This window comes from Rhinolophus ferrumequinum, chromosome 5 (genome assembly GCF_004115265.2).
Source record: "Rhinolophus ferrumequinum isolate MPI-CBG mRhiFer1 chromosome 5, mRhiFer1_v1.p, whole genome shotgun sequence".
Lineage (NCBI taxonomy): Eukaryota > Metazoa > Chordata > Mammalia > Chiroptera > Rhinolophidae > Rhinolophus > Rhinolophus ferrumequinum.
The window spans coordinates 15,904,826-15,929,541 of NC_046288.1; the positions used below are offsets into that span (position 1 = coordinate 15,904,826).

At 38.1% G+C, this 24,716-nt stretch overlaps 1 protein-coding gene across 1 annotated transcript in view; it reads right to left on the bottom strand.

Moving 5' to 3' along the window:
- The window catches only part of SCFD2 (sec1 family domain containing 2), a 374,115-nt gene that overhangs the window by 320,574 nt on the left and 28,825 nt on the right, over positions 1-24,716 (bottom strand). Inside the window, exon 3 of the mRNA XM_033106522.1 lies at positions 21,484-21,611. Within this exon, the coding sequence (XP_032962413.1) occupies positions 21,484-21,611 (128 nt within the window). The remainder of the gene's footprint in view (positions 1-21,483; positions 21,612-24,716) is intronic.

Below are 24,716 nucleotides of genomic sequence, written 5' to 3' on the forward strand. Positions count from 1 at the left end.
CTCTGAGGTAGCAAACAAGGCATGTGCTGCCTTCTTAGCCCCAACTGGGGCACTGAAAGTGTAGTGTCTTACTCTGTGCTAAATGGCTGATATCACTTAATAAACGGCGTCTGCTATAGACCATAACACACACACCAAAAAAAATAAAGACCTAGACAGAAGAAATTTACAAGCCTGAGACATATTCTTTCCATTACATTTTTTGAGGATATTAAGAATTTTGAAGCTCCTTCTTACCAGTTTGTCAGGGGGAGCATCTAAAGAATAAGAATAGTAGGACTGATACGTAGCAAGGTGAATCTCACTAGTTTCTTTGTTCCCTTGATACAGCATGAGTTCGTTCCTGATTCTCAAAGCAGCAAGCTAAGGATTAGCTTGCTTAAGGGCTACTAGAGAAAAGCCTCATGAACTCTGTTTGGTTTTGAGTCAGGCTTATTAAGGTATCATTTACATACAGTAAAATTCGCCCTTTCCTGGTGTACAATCTTACGAATTTTGACAGATTATGGTAAGCACTGTCATAATCAAGATATAGAACATTTCCAGCATTCCAGAAGTTTCCCCCCCTTTGTAGTCCATTCTCTTTTTCCACCCCCTAGCCCTTGGTGAACACTTATCTGTATTTATCTGATTTCTGTCCCATAGTTTTGCCTTTCTGGAATGTTATATAACTGGAATCGTAAGTACATGGCCTTTGGAGTTTGGCCTCTTTCACTTTAGCATGATGTATTTGTTATTGATCTATGTCACTGCTTATATTCGTAGATTGCTCCCTTTGGGGGCTAATATTCCACTGTATGCATGTGCCACAATTTATCTATATATTCACCAGTTAATGACGATCTGGGTTGTTTCCAATTTTTAGAAATTGTGAATAAAGCCTTCACAAACATCCATCTGCAGGTTTTTATGTGTGTATGTGTGGGGACATATGGTTTTATTTTTCTTGGGTACATTTCTAGGACTGGTGTTGCTGGGTCATATGCTAAGCATACATTTAACTTTATAAGGAACTGACAAACTGATTTTCAAATGTGCTGCGCCACCAGCAACATATGCAAGTTCTAGTTGCCTCACATCCTCACCAGCACTTGATATTTATTGCCAGTTATTTGGAATTTAGTCATTCTAACAGGTGTGTAGCAATATCTTATTGTGGTTTTAATTTATATTTTTCTAATGACTAACAATGTCGACCATATTTTCCTGTGCTTATTTGCCACCTCATATCTTTTTTAGTGACGTACCTGTTCAAACCTTTTGACCATTTTTTATCAGGTTGTTTATTATTATTGAGTTGTGTCATTAACTTTTATTAATTCATTGCTTCAACATATATTTCTGTGCCAGGCACTGTTCTTGCTGTTAAAAATAAATCCATGGACAAATCAGACAAAAATCTCTGACCTCAGGGCCAAAAAATAAAGAAGACAAATGACTCCTTGATGCTCTCCTAATTAAATCAGCCTCCTACATGTCATTCTCTCTTAGTGGATGGGGACCTTTTGTGTTGATAATTAACATGTTTACACAATGACATCTTCACATGTTAAATATTAACATTAAATATATGAAAACAAATTTTTACACAAAATGGGTTCAAGTCTAAGATCACCATGAGGCCCATTTATTTATTTATATCCTGGAGTGCAGGGGATGGCAGCATGGTTCCTGGACACATAGTTTTGTCTATCAGAGAGATAGATATTCATAAAACGATTACACAAATAATCACTTAATCAGTATTGTGATAAGTACTGCTACGGAAAAATACAAGAGGTCTTAAAAGTATGAAAGGCTCTACCTGATAGGAACTGCCTCCTCTCCAACCCTATCTCCTCAACTGAAGGAGGAGGAATTAAACAGGCTCAAATTACATACAATCTATTCATAATGCGACTGTATTTTACAGAGTCCATAAGAAATGGAAATCATCAGAGAAAGTCATCAGAGGGTCTGTTTAGATTTCTATTGTAATAATGATATGCTCAATTTAAAGATAAGAGTGTCTTCGATTAAAAAACGAACTTTAAATTTAATCGAAGTTTAAATAGTTGAAATTTTTATCCAGGTAGCATTGCCTAGCTCAGACGCGGACTCAGTAGCCATATTTACATAATGTCACCTTCCCACACAAGGTAAGAGATGCAAAGGAATAAACAGGCATATTTCACAACAGGAAATGCCAACAGAACATTGTGATTTTAGCAATTATTCACCCTTGCTGCTGTATTCTGTTCCTCTCTGTATATCTTTTTCTCACAAACACAAGTCACTAACACTTCATAAGATATGTCTTGAAAATAGATTTTGGGGTGTAAAAAATCCATAACATGCTAATCGGAATTTAGTAAAAGAGTACTTCACACAGATGCTTTAAAATATAGGCTAGTGACACTTTCACAATCTTAAACTTAATCACAGCCTACATACAACAAGTCAAAATCAACTAATTGACTACCAAAAATACTATAGTGAGACTAACGACTTGAGAAAGCTTTTCAGTTCATATCAACTAAAACAGAAAGCAACTAGAACCAGGTGTTGAAAAAGTCATAGACAGAACATTTATTCATATCTCACATTACAAAAACAAAAACAAAAACAAAACCTTGTCAGGCAGATTTACACGGCGATTTTAAAATGTCAACACAGAAGGCTTTGAAACACATTTTTTTAAAGCCATAAAAACAAGGGTCATTTTATACCAAGACTGCATAACATATAGCAACTTTTTTAAAAAAATTAGTTTCAGGTGCACAAAACTATGTAATAGTTACACATTTATCATTTATATCCCTCACGTAGTGACACCCCCTATCCCATCTACAACCCCTCTGACATCGCACACAGCCATTACATTTCCACTGTCTCTATTCCTAATGCTGTACTCCGCTTCTTGTAACTATATATACTAAAATTGTAGTTGACATTCATTATTGTTCAGCTTCAGCTTCAGGTGTACAGTGCAGTGATCAGGCATCTACATCATCCTGAGGTGGTCTCCCTAATAAGACAAGTGCCCATCGGATACCCTACAAAATTTTTACAACATTATTGATTACAGTCCCCAAATTGACTTTCGTATCCCCGTGGCAATCTTGTGGTCGCCTGTGCTTTCTAATCCCCTCACCTTCCCCCTTATCCCCGCCCCCATCTAGCAACCCTCAGTTTTTCCTCTATGTAACATATAGCAACTTTTTGAAAAGTGGCAATTTGAAATTTAAAAAATGGTTTTCAAGTAAGAAAACTATTAGGCTTTCTTTTTCTTTTTTTATAGTTTTTAAGAAACAGAAACAGGTTTCTGGATTCAATTCAAGAGAAAAACACAAATTTTATCAACCATCAATTCTCTATATATTTTAAAACTCATGAAAATATAATTACCTCTTGGGGGAAAGGAGACAGATTTGGAAAACAAAAGGATTTAATATCTTAATATTGTCTGCAATCCTTACAATATTGAATTCAAATGCACTATGGAGCCTATTTTTCTACTTACTATATACACTCAATAAATTACAACTTTCTCAACTTGTTTCATGGCTTGTTAAAATATATTTAAAATATCTACACATATATGAGTCTTTGTTGATATTCTTAAAGAGTATTCTGTCAGTGCCAGGCTTGATTTAACCACAAAATTGTCTTAATGGTACAAAGCAACCACCCACAGAAATTTGTCTAAAATAATGGTCCTATTTCATCCTTTTCTTACCACTGAATAGTATTCCATTGTGTATATATACCACATCTTCTTTATCCACTCAAATAACCACACCAGTGCTTTTTCTTAAGACAATCATTGTAATTCAGTATGCACCAGAAATGCTTTTTGTATACTTCTCATTTCTTTCCACAGACTATTGACATTTTGTTGAGGGTTGAAATTTGATAAAATTAATAACATTTACAGTTTCATCATGGCCATTCGGAAGGGAAAGTGACTATGTGTATAATTTGGTGCCTCTGCTTTGATTGGTGCCGAGGCGCCAGCACTTTTATTTGCCGTTGTTTTTGTACCATTAGTGCAAACACAGCTTAGTAACAAAATCAAGTCCATCTTAGTATTATTATGAAAATCGTTTTGACTTTTCTGACTACATGAAAGTGTCTCAGGGGCCCTGGGTCCATGGAACATCTTTCAGAACCATTATTTAAAAGAGTGCCATATTTTCTGGGGTACAAGATAGGCATAATTTCCTAGAGATCATTGGAATCATAGTTAGATGTCAAAATAGAAGTGGAGAAGGCTCACTGGAATTTTTATCCAGATCTAGAGGTAATAGACAATAGTTTTTATTCGTTTAGAAAAGATTTATTATGTGTCTATACTATGTATTAGATCCTTGTAGGGGATAGGAAACATAAAACACTTGTTTTCAAATGAACAAATAATTTTACTTTGCTGAATCTGTTTCTCTGTCTGCAAAATGTGAATTCTAATACCTGGAAATTTGTTAATTAGATGAGATGATTACATATGTGAAACATAGTGGTTTTGAAATTTAGGTGTTCTGTGAAAGGAATGTATAGCATTATTGTCTTCTGGGTGGATAAAACACATTATAAAAATAATGATCAGTGGTCATGCAACTATATATGAAGAGTACTCTACCAGATCTAGGGATGAAATTACTCTCTCTGTAGCATTTGTTCCCTGATCATCTCAGTGGGAAATGTGTGACTAGAGTAATTGTTTCCAGACGTGAAAGTAGAGATTTGGGATTTAGTTACCTAGTGATTATGTTGAAGCTGTATATTATATTTCTAAAGGAAATATAATAGTATTTCGAAAGGAATGATAGTATAAGGGTATCATCCACAGAGAGAAGGTAGAATGAGTGAGGAAAGGGTTGAAGGCAGAGCCCTATCCATGTAGGGGTAAGAAGAAGAGGAGAATCTAGAGAAAGAGACGGAAAGAGTTTTCATTGAATTAATAATGCCTGAAAGTACTAAGTTTACTAAACAAATGCTTCTCTCTTACACTTTATCACCTAAAACAGAGCTTGAATTACCTCTGTTTTTCTATTTTCTCATCTGCAAAATGGGAATCTGAATTTCTAATGTCTCTTGAAGCTGTGGCTTTATATTTTTAACTTAAATTGGTGAATATTCTTTTTCTTCTTTTTCCCTCGTCGTCTTCTTCCTCCTCCTCTTCCTCTTATTAATTTTTATGTTTTCTCAACATAAGGGATCCTCAACATGAGAATATGGACTAGGAGTTTAAAAACCCAAACAGAATGATATGGTTAGGAGGCTCATGGCTGCAAGGTGGAAGTTTCTTTACTTAGAGGCTCCCCCTGAGAACAGAAATTTCTTTCCAAGTCATAGTGGACCCAGCAAGGAAATGCCCCTTCCCTGGCAACCTGGTAGCCTGCCTGCCCCCTTGATAACAGGCGTAATCCATTTGGTCCTTTCCATGCTCTCTGCTGAGTTCATAAATGTCGATGTAGTGTTTAAGTTAGCCACAGGAAAGCTCCTTTTCCAAAGAAAGCCAAACCATAAATGTTTCTGGTGGTTTTATATTTCACTGTTTTGTATAACTTTCAGGGAGAGTTGTTTATTTTCTGTTTGTGACCCTTTGGTCTCGCAACAGTTATACTTTATTCCATACTATCCTGAAAACATGTCTTGCTAGATTTCTGAATTTTGGACCCCTTTGATTGAATTAATTCATATAATGAAAATGCTCTTTTTGCATTAGTTTCTTAGTTTCTCTCGGTAATGCTGTAGAGCTCAAAATTTGTGTTTAAAGGATATCACAGAAAACCTCCTTTAGTATTTATGGTGTTATAAAAGTGGACATAAATTCCCAGCTGGGCTTTATCCAAGTTTCACTATACAGATGGCTGCATATACTGCCCTTCAAATCCCTATGGAAGAAGATTTGTAATGTCTTTCCTCTTCCCTCTTTAATAACTGTTTCAATGTCTAATCATCCCGATCGTGACATTTTTTTCTCATGTCTGACTTAAATCTTTCCACCTGCAAGTTAACCATATTTCTTTGCCCTTTGACCTCAACAGAAGTGGGAAGCAGGCAGTTATTATTACTCTTCTGTTTCTTTATCTGTTGAAAGGTAATGTTTCATCCATTGTACAAATCAGTGATAGCAATAAAATCAAATTTTCCAGAGAAAAATATACATTTGTTCATTCTACATGAGACAGACATGATTTTATTTCAGGATCAAGAGACAACTTAAAAAGTAATATTAGCACGTTTCTAGAAAATTCCAATCATAATATATGTAAAATAGAAAGTGGAAGTACCTTCTCCTGTCCCCACTATCTTGCTCTTCAGTGTAACCTTTGTTCCTACATTAGTATCTTGCCTTCCAGGCCTTTTTCACTGTCATTAGGTGAATAAACATGTAAACAACTAATGAGAAAAACAAAGATGCATGCCAATACTGTAGTATGTCAGTGTGGTTTCCATTGTGCTTTTTTTCTCTCCCTTTTATTTAAGTTTTGGCTATGCAGCATAAAATACCAAGAAAAAAAAAACGTAATCATACAGTGTACCTCATTTTAAACGTTACATGTATACTCTAAAAATTATGTTAAATTGTTCAATTTAATCACATTTAAAATGTGTGAAGATATTGACACTCCATGGAAAACTGACAGTATCAACTAAAGCTAAGTGTACACCCACCCCGCAGTTTCACACCTGGGCATATATTCAAAAGAAATGAGTGCTTATGTCTACCAACAGGCACCTATTAGAATTTTCATGGCATCATTATTTATAATGGCCCCAAACTGGAGAACCTAAATGTCCTTCAAAGCAGAACGGATAAAGAAGCTGCTATAGTCATATAGAGCAATAAAACACAGTAAAAAAAGGATTGAGATTTTGGGTACTGTTACCAAAAGAAGCTAGACACAAAAGAGTACATATGTACGAGTATAATTCTATTATACGAAGTTCACAAGCAGACAAAAATGATCTGTGGTGATAGAGATAAAAGTAATGCTGTAGCTTATGGGATTATTGACTGGGTAAGCATACGGGAGAGTCTGCTAGAGTGTTTGACATATTGTATAATTTGATCTGGGTGGTGGTTACATGGATAGGTATATACGTAAACATTAATTGAACTGCACACTTAAGGTCTGTGTGCTTTATGTTACACTCCTCACTCTACACCTCTATTATACCTGAGGCTTCTGTGTCTGGAGTTGCTTGTACCTTCCAGGCAGGTGGCTTCCTCTTTGCTGCAGTGCCTTTTCACTTATTCTAGGCAAAGCCTTTTTGGGTGGCAGAGAGTAGTATGTTTATTTGTATTGTCTGTTTTGCTCCATCAGTTAGTACTCTTCCATTCCTCTTTTACCTTCCAGGAACTTATACTTCAATTAAAAATATTTTTTAATATGATAAAAATGATGATATTATGTTAAAATCAGAATTCAGTTGTAGCTACAATTACTTGAATGTTCTCATTTCTGTTGTTTCCCAGTTTCCTGGTATAGGTAACTACAGTTATGTCTCCCAACTGAAAATTATATTCAGGTTATATTGTAATATGTATGGCTTTATAGCTGTATATATTTTTCATAACTGACTTGGGTATGGGCTTTCTCTTGGGGTGATGAAAATGTTCTCAAATTATACAGTGGTGATGATTGCACAGCTCTGTGAATATAGTAAAAATCACTGAATTGTATGTACACTTTGGGGGTGAAATTTATGGTTTTTGAGTTATATTTTAATAAAGCTGTTACTTTAAAAAGAGCTCTTGGGCATAAGGATATTGTTGTGAAAATAAAATTCAGCCAAAGTTTAAAGATACGAGGGTAAATCAAGAAAATCTCCTAAAATGAAGCCATCCCGGAAGTCCAAGAATTATTAGAAGTTTCATAAAGAGAGAGAAAGTAGAGAATAGGAAATTAGCAAAGAAAGAATGTGAGGAGTGACGTCATAGGAATGGCGGCAGCAGGGCGCACTTTCTGAGTTCTCCTCCGGATCTTGTTGCAAACGAGACCTATAACCCATCAAACAACTTTTCGCTCATCACACAGAATAGCGGGGAGATTCGTGGATTACTTGAAGCTAAGGAGTACTTGAAGGTGAGCTAATTGGGCGAGCAGGGGAAGGAAAAAGAGTAGCGGAGTGAAACCGCCCGGCCGGCAGCGGCGGGAGATCCCAGCCCGCAACGGAGCCTCAGCTGGCGGGGGCGAAAACCGAAAACCGCGGTTGAACCCGCTGTGCCGGGCACGCACGGGACCCCAGGGCAGAGCGGAGAGCGCAGAGACCAGGAGGTGGGCTCTTTCCCTGTGTCCCACGGCTGATTTCTCCCGCCGGGAGGGCAGCTAGAGGGCCGTAGCGCAGACAAAGAACACAGTCTCCATACCTGGGCCCCTCCCCTGCCCCGCTCTTCCAATCCTACCCCGCCCTTCCAGAGACTTAAACTGGAAACCGCGGGGGAACCCGCTGTGCCGAGCACGCACGGGATCCCAGGGCGGAACGGAGAGCGCAGGGACCAGGAGGGGGGCTCTTTCCCTGTGTCCCACGGCTGATTTCTCCCGCCGGGAAACCGGCCAGGGCGCCCTACGGCGAACAAGGAACACAGACTCCATACCTGGGCCCCTCCCCCGCCCCGCTCTTCCAATCCTACTCCGCCCTTCCAGAGACTTAAACCGGCCCCTGAACTGAGGAGTGGTGTCAGATTACAGAGGAGCCGTATTGCTCAGGCTCTGGGAAGCCTGACGGGCAGCCCTGACCCAGGGAGACTGGGAAGTGTGTGTGATTTTGGCTGCGCTAGGAGAGAAGAGACTCCTCCACCCCCAGCCACCACCTTTTCTGGCCTGTGGGAAGAGGGTGACGTGCGGCTGGGCTGGGAGAGTGAAGACCCCTCCAACTCCAGCCCCCACCCTTCCTGGCTTGCCTAGGGCGGGGTGGGTGCAGCTGCAGAGACACACCCGGAGATCAGCAGTGAGGCAGGAGCAGCTCTGGGCTTTCAGCAGATCAGAAATCTCCCACCCGCACTCATACACACACACACTGAAGAGGTGCCTTAAGACTCAAGAGTACTGAACACGGAACTGGTGGTGCCACTCTCAGTGTGCATATGTGCAGGCAAGGGCAGAAACTGCACTGACTTTGTAAAAACTATCATCCAGACCCCTCAGGCCCACGCATTTAAGTCTGCAGTCCCAAAGTCTCTCTGGGCACCAGGTGACCGGCTCTGCCTGCACAATAAGCAGGGGGCTCTTTGGTACAGCAGGGGACAACCTGGACATTGCTTGGTGGGCATAGGCCGAAACTGTCGCTGCTTTTTGTTTTGCTTTGTTGTGTTTTGTTTTGCTTTGTCTTTATATCTTTGATATCTTTGCCTGTGTCGAGTGGGGGTTATCAGATGGTTTTGCATGTGAATGTATTTGATTTTTTTTCGTTGTTGTTGTTGTTGCTGTTGTGCTTGGTGATTTGCTTTGTTCTGAAACTGCCCTGCCGGGGCCCAGCTTGTGAGGCACGGTCAGCAGATCAGAAATCTCCCACCCACACCCATACATACACACACTGAAGAATTGCCCTAGGACTCAGGAGTTCTGGACAAGGGGCTGGTGGTGCTACTCTCAGTGTGTATAAGTGCAGACAAGGGCAGAAACTGCACTGACTTTGTAAAAACTATCATCCAGACCCCTCAGGCCCACGCATTTAAGTCTGCAGTCCCAAAGTCACTCTGGGCACCAGGTGACCGGCTCTGCCTGCTCAATAAGCAGGGGGCTCTTTGGTACAGCAGAGGACAACCTGGACATTGCTTGGTGGGCTCAGGCCGAGACGGTCGCTGCTTTTTGTTTTGCTTTGCTTTGTTTTGTTTTGCTTTGTCTTTATATCTTTGATATCATTGTCTGCGTCGAGCGGGGGTTATCGGTTGTTTTTTGCATGTGAATGTACTTGATTTTTTTCTTTTTTTTGCTGTTGTCCTTGCTGTTGTGCTTGGTGATTTGCTTTGTTCTGAGGCTGCCCTGCCGGGGCCCAGCTTGCGAGGCACGGGACTCAGCATATCCAGGGGCGAACTCCAGACCAAACCGGAGTGCTGCCGGGTTTGACCTGCAGGTCACACACCCAGAGGGGGCTCTCTGCAGGCACTGGAGTCCATAGAGGCCAAACCACATTAGGGTGGTCAACCCTCACGCAGCAGAGCGCCCTGCGGTGGGCAGAGCCAAGTCTCACAACGGGTCAGCCCAGGAGTTAACCCCACCTACTTACAAGCAAAAAGCAATTAAAGATCTTCTTGAACGGGGCAGTGTACACAACACAAGAGTCACCTTTGGAGCACATGCAGAGAAGGACGACGCGGTGCGAGTCAAATATAAAGGACACATACTACATAAGATAACCTAGCAAGAACTAAGAACTCTAGGGGATCTACCTAATATATCAAAATAAACACAGTCAGCCAGAATGGGGAAACAAAGATACACGTCCCAAATAAAAGAACAGAAGAAGCCTTCACAACTGGAACCAAATGAAGCAGAGGTAACCAACCTCTCAGAGACAGAATTCAGAACACTGGTGATAAGAATGTTTAAGGAGCTTAGAGAAGACATAAAGAAGGATGTAGAAATCATAACGAACAACCAGTTAGAACTAAAGAACACAATTACCGAAATTAAGAACTCACTTGAAGGAATTACCAGCAGGCTAGATGAAGCAGAGGATCGAATCAGCGACTTAGAAGACAGGGTAGCAGAGATCACCCAAACGGAACAACAGAAAGAAAAAAGAAAAAAAAACAATGAAGATGGCCTAAGAGACCTCTGGGATAATATCAAGCACAACAACATGCGCATCATAGGAATACCAGAAGGTGAAGAGAGTAAGCAAGGGATTGAGAACATATTTGAAGTTTCAAATATGAAGAACATATTTGAAAACTTCCCCAACCTGATGAAGGAAACCAACATACAAGCCCAGGAAGTGCAGAGAGTTCCAACCAGGATTAACCCAAAGAGCTCCACACCAAGACACATTATAGTTAAAATGGCAAAGCTTAAAGACAAAGAGAGAATCCTAAAAGCAGCAAGAGAAAGACGGAGGGTTACATACAAGGGAACTCCCATAAGACTATCAAATGATTTTTCTACAGAAACATTGAAGGCCAGGAGGGAATGGCAGGAGATACTCAAAGTGATGGAAAACAAAGGCCTACAACCTAGATTGCTTTATCCAGCAAGGCTATCATTTAAAGTTGATGGAGAGATAAAGAGCTTTCCAGAAAATAATAAGCTAAAGGAATTTATTACAACCAAGCCAGCATTGCACGAAATACTAAAAGGACTTCTGTAAATAGAAGAAAGATCAAAACAACCTAACTACAAATTTAAAAATGGCAATAACTATGTACATATCAATAATCACTTTAAATGTAAATGGTTAAATGCTCCAATCAAGAGACATAGGGTGGCTGACTGGATAAGAAAGCAAGACCCTTGTATATGCTGTATACAAGAGACTCACTTCAGAACAAAAGACACACACAGGCTGAAAGTGAAGGGTTGGAGGAAGATATTTCATGCAAATGGAAACGAGAAAAAAGCTGGAGTTGCAATACTTATATCTGACAAAATAGACTTTAAAATGAAGAACATACTAAAAGATAAAGATGGGCACTATATAATAATAAAGGGATCGATCCGACAAGAGGACATAACCCTAGTAAACATGTATGCACCCAACATAGGAGCACCTAAATATATAAAACAGGTACTGACTGACATAAAGACAGAGATCAACAGCAACACTATCATAGTAGGGGACTTCAACACACTTCTGACAACAAGGGACAGGTCTTCCAGACAGAAAATCAATATGGAAACAACAGCCTTAAATGATACATTGGACCACTTGGATTTAATCGATATTTTCAGAACATTTCACCCCAATGCTGCAAAATACACGTTTTTCTCAAGCGCACATGGAACATTTTCCAAGATAGACCATATGTTAGGCCACAAAACAAGTCTTGATAAATTTAAGAAAATTGAAATCATACCAATTGTCTTCTCTGATCACAGTGCTATGAAATTAGAAATGAACTACAGGAAAAAAACTGGAAGACACACCAATTCATGGAGGCTGAATAACTTATTACTAAATAATGAATGGGTCAAGCAGGAGATCAAGGAAGAAATCAAAAGATATCTCGAGACAAACGAAAATGAAAACATGAATAGACTGATTACCACCACGGAAATTGAATCAGTAATCAACAGTCTCCCAACAAACAAAAGCCCTGGACCAGATGGCTTTACAGGTGAATTTTACAAAACGTTCAAAAAAGAACTATCACCTATTCTCCTCAAGCTCTTCCAAAAAATCCAGAAGGAAGGAAGACTCCCAAACGCTTTTTACGAAGTCACTATCACCCTGATCCCAAAATCAGACAAAGACACCACAAAAAAAGAAAACTACAGGCCGATATCTCTAATGAACATGGATGCAAAAATCCTCAACAAAATATTAGCGAACAGAATTCAGCAATACATTAAAAAGATCATTCACCATGATCAAGTGGGATTCATCCCTGGTATGCAGGGGTGGTTCAACATCCGCAAATCAATTAATGTGATACACCACATAAACAAAATGAAAAATAAAAATCACATGATCATATCAATAGATGCAGAAAAAGCATTTGATAAAATCCAACAGCCATTTATGATAAAAACCCTTAAGAAAGTGGGAATAGAGGGATCATATCTCAACATAATAAAGGCCATATATGACAAACCCACAGCTAACATCATTCTCAATGGGGAAAAGCTAAAACCATTCCCCCTAAGATCAGGAACAAGGCAAGGTTGCCCACTATCTCCGCTTCTATTCAACATAGTGCTGGAAGTTCTTGCCACAGCAATCAGACAAGAAAAAGAAATAAAAGGCATCCAGATTGGTAAGGAGGAAGTAAAGTTATCATTGTATGCAGATGATATGATACTATATAGAGAGAACCCTAAAGACTCCACCAAGAAGCTGTTGGAGCTGATAGACGAATTTAGTAAAGTAGCAGGATACAAAATTAATATTCAGAAATCAGTGGCATTTGTATATACCAATAATAAAACATCAGAAGGAGAAATTAAAAAAACAATCCCATTTACAATCGCTCCAAAGACTATAAAATACCTGGGAATAAATTTAACCAAAGAAGTAAAAGATCTGTACTCAGAAAATTATAAGACACTGAAGAAAGGAATGAAGGAAGATATAAATAGATGGAAACACATATCATGTTTATGGATAGGAAGAATTAATATAGTTAAAATGTCCATACTGCCTAAGGCAATATACGTATTCAATGTAATTCCTATCAAACTGCCAACGTCGTTTTTCACAGAAATAGAACATATAATCCTAAAATTTATATGGGACCATAAAAGACCCCGAATAGCAAAGGCAATCTTGAGAAATAAGAACAAAGTGGGAGGTATAACAATACCTGACTTCAAATTATACTACAAGGCTACAGTAATCAAAACAGCATGGTACTGGCATAAAAACAGACACATAGATCAATGGAACAGAATAGAGAGTCCAGAAATAAATCCACGCCTATATGGCCATTTAATCTACGACAATGGAAGCAAGAATGTACGATGGAGTAATGACAGTCTATTCAATAAATGGTGCTGGGAAACCTGGACAGACACATGCAAAAAAATGAAGCTGGACCAACTCCTTACACCATATACAAAAATAAATTCAAAATGGCTTAAAGACTTAAATGTAAGATCTGAAACCATAAAATACCTAGAAGAAAATATAGGAAGAAACTTCTCAGACATTACCCGGAGTAAGATTTTTACTGATATATACCCTCGCTCGAGAGAAGTAAGAGACAAAATAAACATGTGGGATTATATCAAACTAAAAAGTTTTTTCACAGCAAAGGAAACCATCAATAAAACACGAAGGGATCCTACTGAATGGGAAAAGATATTTGCCAATGATATATCTGATAAGGGATTAATATCACAAATCTATGAAAAACTCACTCAACTCAACTCCAAAAAAACAAACGATCCAATTAAAAAATGGGCAGAGGACTTGAAGAGACATTTTTCTAAAAAGGATATACAGATGGCAAACAGACATATGAAGAAATGCTCAACCTCACTAACCATCAGAGAAATGCAAATAAAAACCACAATGAGATACCACCTCACCCCAGTCAAAATGGCTATCATCAATAAATCAACAAACAACAAGTGCTGGCGCGGATGTGGAGAAAAGGGAACGCTTGTGCACTGTTGGTGGGATTGCAGATTGGTGCAGCCACTATGGAAAACAGTATGGAGGTATCTCAAAAATCTGAAAATGGAACTACCCTATGATCCAGTAATTCCACTCCTAGGTATCTATCCGGAGAAACCCAAAACTTCAATTCAAAAATCTTTATGCACTCCTATGTTTATTGCAGCACTATACACAATAGCTAAGACATGGAAACAACCAAAATGCCCATCGGTAGATGACTGGATTAAGAAACTGTGGTACATTTATACAATGGAGTATTACGCAGCCATAAAGAAGAAAGAAATCTTACCATTTGCAACAACATGGATGGACCTAGAGAACATTATGTTAAGCGAAATAAGTCAGACAGAGAAAGATAAGTACCATATGATCTCACTTATTTGCGGATTCTAAAGAAAAGAATAAGTGAATGAACTAATCAGAAACAGTTTTGGAGACAAAGAGGAAAAACTGAGGGTTGCTAGATGGGCGGGAGGGGTGGGGAGTGGGGGGTAGGGTGAGGGGATTGGAGGGCAGTTGGTGACCACAGGATGGCCACGGGTTTGAAAATTAATCTGGGGAACGTAATTTGGTGGTTACCAGAGGGTAAGGGGGTTGGGGGGTGGGGGATGAGGGTGAGGGGGATCAAATGTATGGTGATGGAAGGGGAGCTGACTCTGGGTGGTGAACACACAGTGTGATTTATGGATGATGTGATACAGAATTGCACACCTGAAATCTATGTAATTTTACTAACAATTGTCACCCCAATAAATTAAAAAAATAAAATAAAATAAATAAATAAAAAAAAAGAAAGAATGTGAGACTTTCCCAGATATGAAGAAATCAAATTGCCTTCTGAGAAGCAAGTAGAAAGAATAAAAATCCTCTAAATTAGACATAATTCCTGTGAGTCCTCAGAGCACAACAGAATGAGAAGATCTAAGAGCTCTAAGAAGGAAAAAAGAAGCTCCACCTACAAAGGAACAGGAGAGTAGCTCACATTCCTTGTCAGCAACCTGAAAACCAGAAGATAGAGAAGCAAAGTATTGTTTTAACCAAGAATTCTAGACCCAGATAAACTATTATTCAACTTTGAGGGCAATAAAAAGCCTTTTCAGACATAAAAGAACTTTGTTTCTGCATATATTTCTGAGGAAGTTAGTTGAGGATATCCAGCAAAAGAAGGAGTACACCAAGAAAGAAAAGTCTGGGATGTAAACAGTGTGCCCACAGAAGATAGCAATAAAGGGAGTTCCAGGTTGCTGGCTGTGTAGAAAGACCTGAAGAACCATCCACCCAAATGGACCTGAAAAATGAAGGTGTTTGGTAGTAAAGTATTCAGGGAGGGAAGGAAAAAAACGACAAAACACACTGAGTCTGGAGATAAGGCAGTATATTTAAGATCAGAATACTTGGAAGCTTTGATTAAGGCAGATAATACACTGCACCCCCTGCCTCCAAGGCCACCGAGCATTCTAGGTGCAAAGCATATAATACGCATAGGAAATGTAATCATAGCACAGAATTTTAATTTGACTCTGTCTTTAATAGTTATACAGTTCATAATGATGCAAACACTATTGATTGATGGTGAACTTTTTGAATCAAACTATAGAATAAGCACGTAAAACTAAATTATAGTTACAGAACAAAATATAAATGCTATCAATTTTGGCCAGATAAAAATTAAAATAAAGACGATTTGCTTTTTCACGAAGATGGCGCTGAAAGCGAAGAAGGAAGACCCTCTGCTCCCAAAGCCAAAGCCAAAGCAAAGGCTTCAAATGCAAAGAAGCTGAGCTGAAAAGCGTCCACAGCCACAAAAAAAGAAGATCTGCACGTCACCCACCTTCCGACTGCCCAAGACACTGCAGCTCCTTGGAAGAACACCCCCCAGGAGAAACAAGCTTGACCACTCTGCCATCATCAAATCCCCCTAACGACTGAGTCAGCCATGAGGAAGAGAGAAGACAATACACTTGTGTTCATTGTGGATGGATGTCAGGGCCAACAAGCACCAGATCAAACAGGCTGTGAAGAAGCTCTGTGACATTGACGTGGCCAAGGTCAGCCCCCTGATCAGGCCTGCTGGAGAGAAGAAGGCATGTGCTCGATTGGCTCCTGACTATGATGCTTTGGATGTTCCCAACAAAATGGCATCATCTACACGGAGTCCAGCTGGCTAATTCTAAATATAAAAGTTTTTCACTATGAAGCAAAAGTAAAGATGATTTGAAAGATGAAAGGGGAAATAAAAAGTAAAGGGAACGGTGGGGGTGGCTAATATCCTCTTCTTAGAACATGAAAAGGTGTAGGATGTCATTTGTAGTTGACAGAACAAAAAAAGTTTATATAATGTAAGTTACAAAGATAACCAATAGATGGGGGCAAAAAGTGTTCGAAATCTTTTGTCTGCTTGTGGACTATCTCACCACTCTTTGTTGTTGTGTGCTCCGAACCTTTGTTACTCTTTTCTGTCATTCTGATGCAATGAGGCGAGAATATAAACCTATGTGCTCAGTCTACACTATGAGCCTTTTGTACAGTATTTACAAACTCCTAAACCATCTTTCATACACAAGATTCTGGTTCTCTTATGTTAGTGAACATTTGGAATTTTCTCTGATGGTACTGCCTACCAACCAATAGTTTAGTGGTAATAGAGTTGCCTTTGTCTATATGTCAGTATGGGTGTCTTTGCTGTCATATACTGGGGGTGCCAAAAAAAATGTATACACATTTAAGAGATGTTATCTATGCTCAAGCAGTAGTTAGCCATAATCAGAAGTGTCTGATGCTGATGATAACCACTTTGAGAACCTCTTGTAATTGCAGAAGTCAAACGTGACTTGTAATTCATCATTTGTTATTGGCATATATTGAGTATTACAATTAATACAGTTTTCTTCCTTTCTTAAAATGTGTATACATTTTTGGACACCCTCTGCATTTGTATTCCTGGAAAACTTGTTTTACAAAGTCACGTACTAGGTATTGGAGCGTGATAAAAAAAATACCGTTAGCAGAAACCCATTCAAAAATCTAAAGAGGGCATACAGATGGACAATAGACATATGAAAAGATGCTCAAAATCACTAATCATCAGAGAAATGCAAATAAAAACCACAATGAGATATTACCTCACACCAGTTAGAATGGCTCTCATCAACAAGACAAATAATAAGTGTTAGACAAGCTGTGGAGAAAAAGGAACCCTCATACACTGTTGGTGGGAATGCAGACTGGTGCAGCCACTATGGAAGGCAGTGTGGAGGTTCCTCAAAAAAATATGAATAGAATTACCATATGACCCAGCAATCCCTCTCCTGGGTATCTATCCAAAAAATTTGAAAACATTTATCCATAAAGACACGCGTGCTCCAATGTTCATTGCAGCTTTATTTACGGTGGCCAAGACATGGAAACAACCAAAGTGTCCACACTGTTTTAATGGCATACAATTTTTACTGGAAGAGACAATTGAAAAACTATGGTTCCTCACACATTTTTTCCAAAAAATGCATGAAAAGAGCCTGTCACTTCAAGGAAAACAATTGACAGTTTGTATTGTAAATGACAAAAGTCATGTTTTCATGTGAAAATTATAATTTTGGGAAACTCATATCCACCCCTATATTTTCACATTCCCAGTACTTACAGATTTTCTAATGATATCAGTGGGGATATGAACCAATGTGGTTTTGTTATATTGTATAATAGGGGTCAACATTTGGAAGCGCTGCACAATTTAGAGAACCAATACTTTCCAAGTGCTTCATGCACAATGATATAAAATAATTTATGTATAAAAGATCCATTCAAAGTGCAAAAGAAACCAATGATTTTTAATGTAACAGAAAATTCAATGATATGGTTTCATATTCTACATTGCAATTAACCTATAAGAAATTACCTCTTGTAAAGTTGGTATTGTATCAAAGAAGAGTATCTGAAACTTTCTCAAAATTTATTAAAATATTCCTTCCTTTTCAAACTACATATCTTTGTAAGGTCAGATTTTCTTTATATACTTTATTCAAAATAATAATCACTATATTCTGAATGAAGCAGATATGAGAATATAGCTGTTAGCTGTCTTCTATTAAACCAAACTTTAGAAATGTGCAAAAATGTAAAACAGTGCCACTGTTCTCACTACTTTATTTTATTTTAGAAAGTAAGTTATTTTACAAAAATATGTTATTCATGTTAACATGCAGTAAGTTTCTTATAATATTTTTATATTACTTAATGAATACTTTAAAATTTGTCCCTGCTTGAATTTCTAATGTGATATTTTCTTTCAATCTACCTGCCTAATCTATCTATCTATCTCACAGATATCAATAGATATAATCTACATAAATAAAAGTTCTTTGGATTGTTTTAGCAATTAAACTTTTTCCTTTAACAGAATGCTGTTTATTTCTCCAGGTGCTCATAATGTTTTAATATTGCCTTCTACTGAGAAATTTTATATTTAAGATCTGAGGTTTCAATCATGGGATCCCTTTCAGTGAATTTAAACACGCATGGATCATCAATCTAGAATTAAAATCTCTGTTGAATGTCACAAAAATACTAGAAGCCTCTATCACAGTCAGAAAAATGTATACTTCAGTAGAATTTACAGCAGGGGTTGGGAAAACAGTGCATGGTTCAAAATACATTTCATAATTTTAAATGCTGCTAGAAAAAAATATTCCAGGCATGTATTATAACAGAGCATAACTTCTTTTTTATGATGAGCTATATGATAAGCACTTTTCAAATACCAATGTTTTATTATGTTTAAATTCCAGCTCTTTTCCTTACTGCTAATGGTTATATATCTGTTGGTATACGGAAAGAGACACACCAGAAATTCTGACTAGTATTCTGACTAGTGATATGAAACAGAAATGGGTAGCTAGCCACACGGTGTTATTTTTTACTAAATTATAGTTGGCACATGGATAGATTGTGATTTGGGCCAATCTTTTTGGCCCTTTTACAACAAAAATTTGCTAACAATTGTCTGTTTCTTTTCTTCTTCTTTTTCTCCCCCTTCTCCGCACCCTCTCCCATACCACGTATGGAGTTTGGGGATAAAGCAAACCATTTTACCTACATTTTTTTTGGTCAACAGAAAACTCAAACATTTAAATTTAAATCCTTATGGGGTTACCCATCGTTTTTGTTTTTCCTAGCTCTGATTATTTTTAAAAGATGCAGCCCTTTAGAAAAGTGTGTTGATCTTTCAAGAGTCCTGAAATGAGCAACAAAAACTGATTTATGCTCTGTGATAGCATCATAAGGTTTTATCACTGAAGCACAATATAAATTAACCTTATCACCAAGACCCTTTGTTCATTCCGACTTTTCTTTCTTTCTTTTTTTATGGGTAGGAACATTCCTACTTTTCTTGAATGATGAAATGAACTACTATTATTTCAACATACTCTTGGATAAGGAACTCTGCAAGGTAAACACGCTTGTTCTTCATGCGCACCTAGAACTATGGAAATTAAAAAAAAAAAAAAGGAAGGAAAGAAGGAAGGAAGGAAGGAACTAGAATTAATAGTCAAATGCCAGGGTGGTCTCAAAGTAGCAGCTTTATTTCTACCCTGAAACAATACTAGGACTTCTGGTATTGGTTGTATAAAATGAGGATGATTTTACAAATAAAGAACATATTCTCTCACATCAGAACGCATGGGTTTGAATTTCAGTCCTATGCATTATCAGATGTGTAGCCTTGCACAACTTAATTTTTCTTGATTCCAGTTTCCATTATCTGAAGAACGGGATAGTAATGGTACCTATCTTACCAGAATTACTGTCAGAATTAAATAACACATGTAAAGAGTTAGAAAAAGACCTGGCACATTGTAAGTACTCAAGAAGTGGTATTTTCACTTGTATCATCATTTTGTTCCTTAAAGCCCTCATATATAGTCACCTAACACACTAAGATTTATGACTTTTATTTCATATTGACCCTGTTAACATTTTTCCTTCTAGGTTCATCTACATTCGCTTACTTCCCAAATTTTGTCCTTCTATTTCAACTTGATATTTTGATTTGGGGGCTAGAAATCTCAGCAAAGAAAAATTTTCCCATCCAGTAAAATGTACTAATACTGGGGGTGCCAAAAAAATGTACACAGGTGGACACTGGTCAACATTGCTCAAGCAGCAGTTCGCCGTAATCAGAAGTGTATGGACTCTGATGGTAACCACTTTGAGCACCTCTTATAATTGCAGAAGTCAAATGTGACTTGTATTCATCTTTTGTTATTAGTATATATTGAATATTAAAATTTTAATACAGCTTTCCTTTCTTAAAATATGTATACATTTTTTTGGCACCCTCTGCATTTATTGGACATCTAAGAGCAGATTATAAGAGAGAAACATTTTTAAGATAAAGAAATAAACTTTTGCAAGTTTAAATTCTACCTAATAACCAGATTCAAAAGTAAATTCTACCTAATAACCAGATTCAATATCTATATTTGAGTATTTCCATATTAACAAAATTATTTAATTTAAAAAAGTAAAACATCAAATTCCTTTTCCAAAATCAAAATGTTAGTTCTCTGACTTTTTATTCAAAAGAAAAAAGGTATTTAAAACTTAAATTCCATTGCAGCCAGATTCTTCTAATACTAAAGATAAAGCTGAATGTGAAAAACAAAAATGAGAAATGAGAAAAATGAGATATGTAATAAATACCCTGGTGAAAAGGGATAATACTTATGTGACTGGACAGTTAGACCACTCTAAAGGTGAGGGGCCAGGCCAAAGCATGTAAAATTGCTCAATTGTTTTGTCAGCAACGTAGTTCATTCATTAATTCAAAACCACTAAAAGAGTTTTCATCCACATTAAGAAGGGAGGGAAGATTTTTAAAAAGGAGAGAGGGGAGTAGGGGTGGAATAGAATGAAGGGAAGGTGGTCCAGACCAATTTCAATACTTCTAGATCAACGAAAGAAACTAAAAGAATTATTCTTTGTAAACAAGGACCCTCCTAGATTCCCAAAATTGAGTCTAAGGGGTCATTGAGCCCCATGGGCAGCATGTACGTACGCCGTATTCCCTACTTGCCCTTTGAACAGTTTACAAATACTTCAGTATTTGACCCAGATGCCATTCTGGCTGGGTTAGCTCACCACTTAGAGCAGGCTTAAATGAACTCCCTCAGAACGCCTGCAGATGCTGTCTACCCTGGGTGAAGTGCATACACTTACCCATACTCATCTTGATTGGCAGGTTTTCTCTGCTTGCTGCTTCCACTAGATGTCTCCGGACTTCCATCACTGCCTCTTTGTGCTTGGTGTTCAATAAGGCTTCCCACAGGGCTTTGGCTGCGGTGTCACTGCAGTAAAATCATACAAAGCGTTAGAATACATTTCTACTGGATAATAGAAAGGGTTGAAAGCAAAATCATTTCTTAAATATCTTTTTTGAACACTAATGTAGTCTTTCCTACTGATAGACTCTAAGCGTTAGGATTAAAGACTACCTAATCCATTTTAATCAGCACAAAATATTGAGAAATTAAGGAGACAATAAAATCAAGCCAAAAACACACTCACAGAAAAGGAATAAAAGCTATATTGTGCTTTGAGAAGTGTGGGAAAAGTATATAGATACTTTTTTCAGATTTTGCATTTAAAAGTATTTTAGAATATAGTTCAACATTTCTACAGTAACACATAAATGTTATGTAAGTCAAAATTAAATACATGTCTAAAATGATTTATTAATGATTATAAGCATATCAATTTGAGATAATACACTTGTCTGGGAAACACAAAGCAATTAGCAATGAGAATTCCTAATGAGTAGATTTTTCTATTGAAGGAAAATCAAGAATTAGGCTAAGCAACCAGGGTCTTAAGTATCCCACTTTGGGCCTTAGGTTGGAAGGATGGCACTTACTGAAGCATTCACAATTAACTGTTGATGACAGCATGAAATACTGTATTATGCAGAGTCTCATCTGGGCTCACTTCTCTAACAGCCCTCTGTTTCACCCAATGTGTCATGTCCGAACTATCAATGAGTACAGTGTTCTTTCCGGAAGACCTCTACATGTAGCCAAACACACACATTTGTAGTAATGTTTTAAAAACTGAATATAAAGAAACAAAGTTGACTTTTGTCCTCTTTCCAGGACTTTTTCCTCCACTTAAAGCTCCACTAACATCTCTTAGTATTCAGTTAGCAATACTTTGAAAATGCAGGCATTTTTAAAGTTCAGTTTTAAAAGGTGTATCTAATAAGATACTAATTTAGCTCGAAAGTTATATCCAATAAGGCATATCTTTCAAGTTTGAATTTGATGTATTTCAGCACTGAGTTTAATGTCTGACACATACTAATCTTTCATTAAATAGTAGTTGTTTTTATTGTCATCTAATATATTTTTGTCTGAGTGACCTAACATCGCTGCTCAACATATTCCACTTGTTTTGATCTGATCAAAACTGTCATCATAACGCTACATCTGATATTCTGAGTTTAATTTAAATAAGCAGGTAAACTGCATGTCAATCCCTGTTCTCAGTGGTTGGGATACTGATAAAAAACAAGGCCTAAGTTTCCAATGACTTACAGTCTGGAAGAAGAGGCAGATTTATAAGCAAAGAAATGATTGCAAAGAGGTGTGATACGAGGCATGCTCAGCGATCACACGTGTTTCTGTGGCAGCTCAGAGGAGGGGCCCTAATCCCGGCTGGGGGGACGAGGTCTCAGAGAATAATTTCTACTGGAAATAGGAGCAAGTTCAGACACAAAAACTCCAAAAGCAGCCAAGGAAAGAAGTTATAACCTGATCTGCGAAGTGAGAATGGCAAAGAAAGTCTTGAAAGAAGACGGAAAATCTTCTTCACAAAACAAGAGGAAGAAGGACGTTTCAGGATTTGCAAAATCCTGGGTATGTGACACTAAGCAGTACTGCTCTGCTCCATGTTAAGGTGCCAGGGGACGGCCAGTAGAATTGAGGGCAAAAGAGAAGGTGGGAGCTACCCTCCGAGCGTCCTGCATTCTTTGTCAAGGCTTCCTGACTTCGTTCTGTAGGTGACAGGTTGCCAAGGAGCGTATGACGGATGCCACATTCTGAGAAGAGTCACATAGCTTAGCAGTTCATCTGCGAAGGAGATGACCAGTCTTTTTCCTCATTCAAAACTAGGTCTATTTCCTGTGGGGTTTTGGGAAAGTTACTTAATTTCTCCAAAGCTCTGAAGGCAGTGGAGAACCATTAAAAATTTTTGAGCAGGGGAGCTATATTCCCAGTTTCTCAAATTTATAGCCCCCAATTGTTCCCTACTTTTTATTTTCCAAAGCACCTCACCCCAAACCATAGGGATTTCTCACATACTCTCAACTCTGTATGCAGAACTTCTAGAATAGAACTGTACTGTCCTCCTCTTTTCCATGAAAATAATAGTGTCTCCAACATCCCAGGAGCTTCGGTAATGCTGTGGTTGCCCCATCAGATTAGTGTGGTGGTAAAAATGTGGGCTCTGGAGTCAGATAAATCTAAGTTCAAACTCGGATCCTTCACTCCTCATCCCCAGCAGGCCCGTGGCCTCTTTGGTCTTCCTCAGGCCCTCCAAGCACAGGGGTGTCTTCTCCTCCTTTGCCAGTAAACGCTCTTCCTACAATACCCCGCTTTCTCTCCAGGAGTCTACTGAAATATCACCTTGTTACAGAGGTCCTTCTTCCTAGCCTGTATTTAAAGAGTGAGGACAGCCCATCCCAGCACCATAACTTAGCCCTCCATTACTGGGCCTTACTGTTCTAATAATCCTTGTTACCATCTGACTTATGTGTTTCCATGTTGATACGTGAGTTGTCTGTGGCCCTCATAGACAGTAAGGTCCTTCTACAAAATCAGGACTTCGTTTTACGCATTGGTAATTTCCTACTACCTAGAATAGTGCCAGGCCTATGGTAGGTACACTCAGTAAAGACTGAATGAATGAATGATGCTTGCTAGTTAGGTAACCTTGCGCACATACATCACTAAGGCTTTCTTTTCCCGTTTTCTCATCTGTGAGATGGAGGTAATAATAGCACTCACAGGGTGTTGTAAGGGTTAAATAAGATAATGCCCATAAAGCACTTCCTGACTCACAATAAATGTGAGTGGTTGTATGGTTGTTATGACCATGACTATTGCTATGAATGATACTGTCATATAATTCATTATGTTCAAGGGTTTGTAATACATTAGATGAATTCACTTAATTATATTGAATATTTTTTTCATATAATACTGATTTGTTCACATATACTTAAGTCACTTGGGGCTTGTCCTCTCTGGCTCTTTCCTCGTAAAACATTTTAGAAGAAACACATGGTCTCTAACATTGATGCCAAGTCAGGCCATGTTTCCTCGAAATTTGTTTTGATATAAACAATTCTGATTGTCTAGGTATGTGTGACAGTTTCTAATACCTACTTCCGGTCCAAA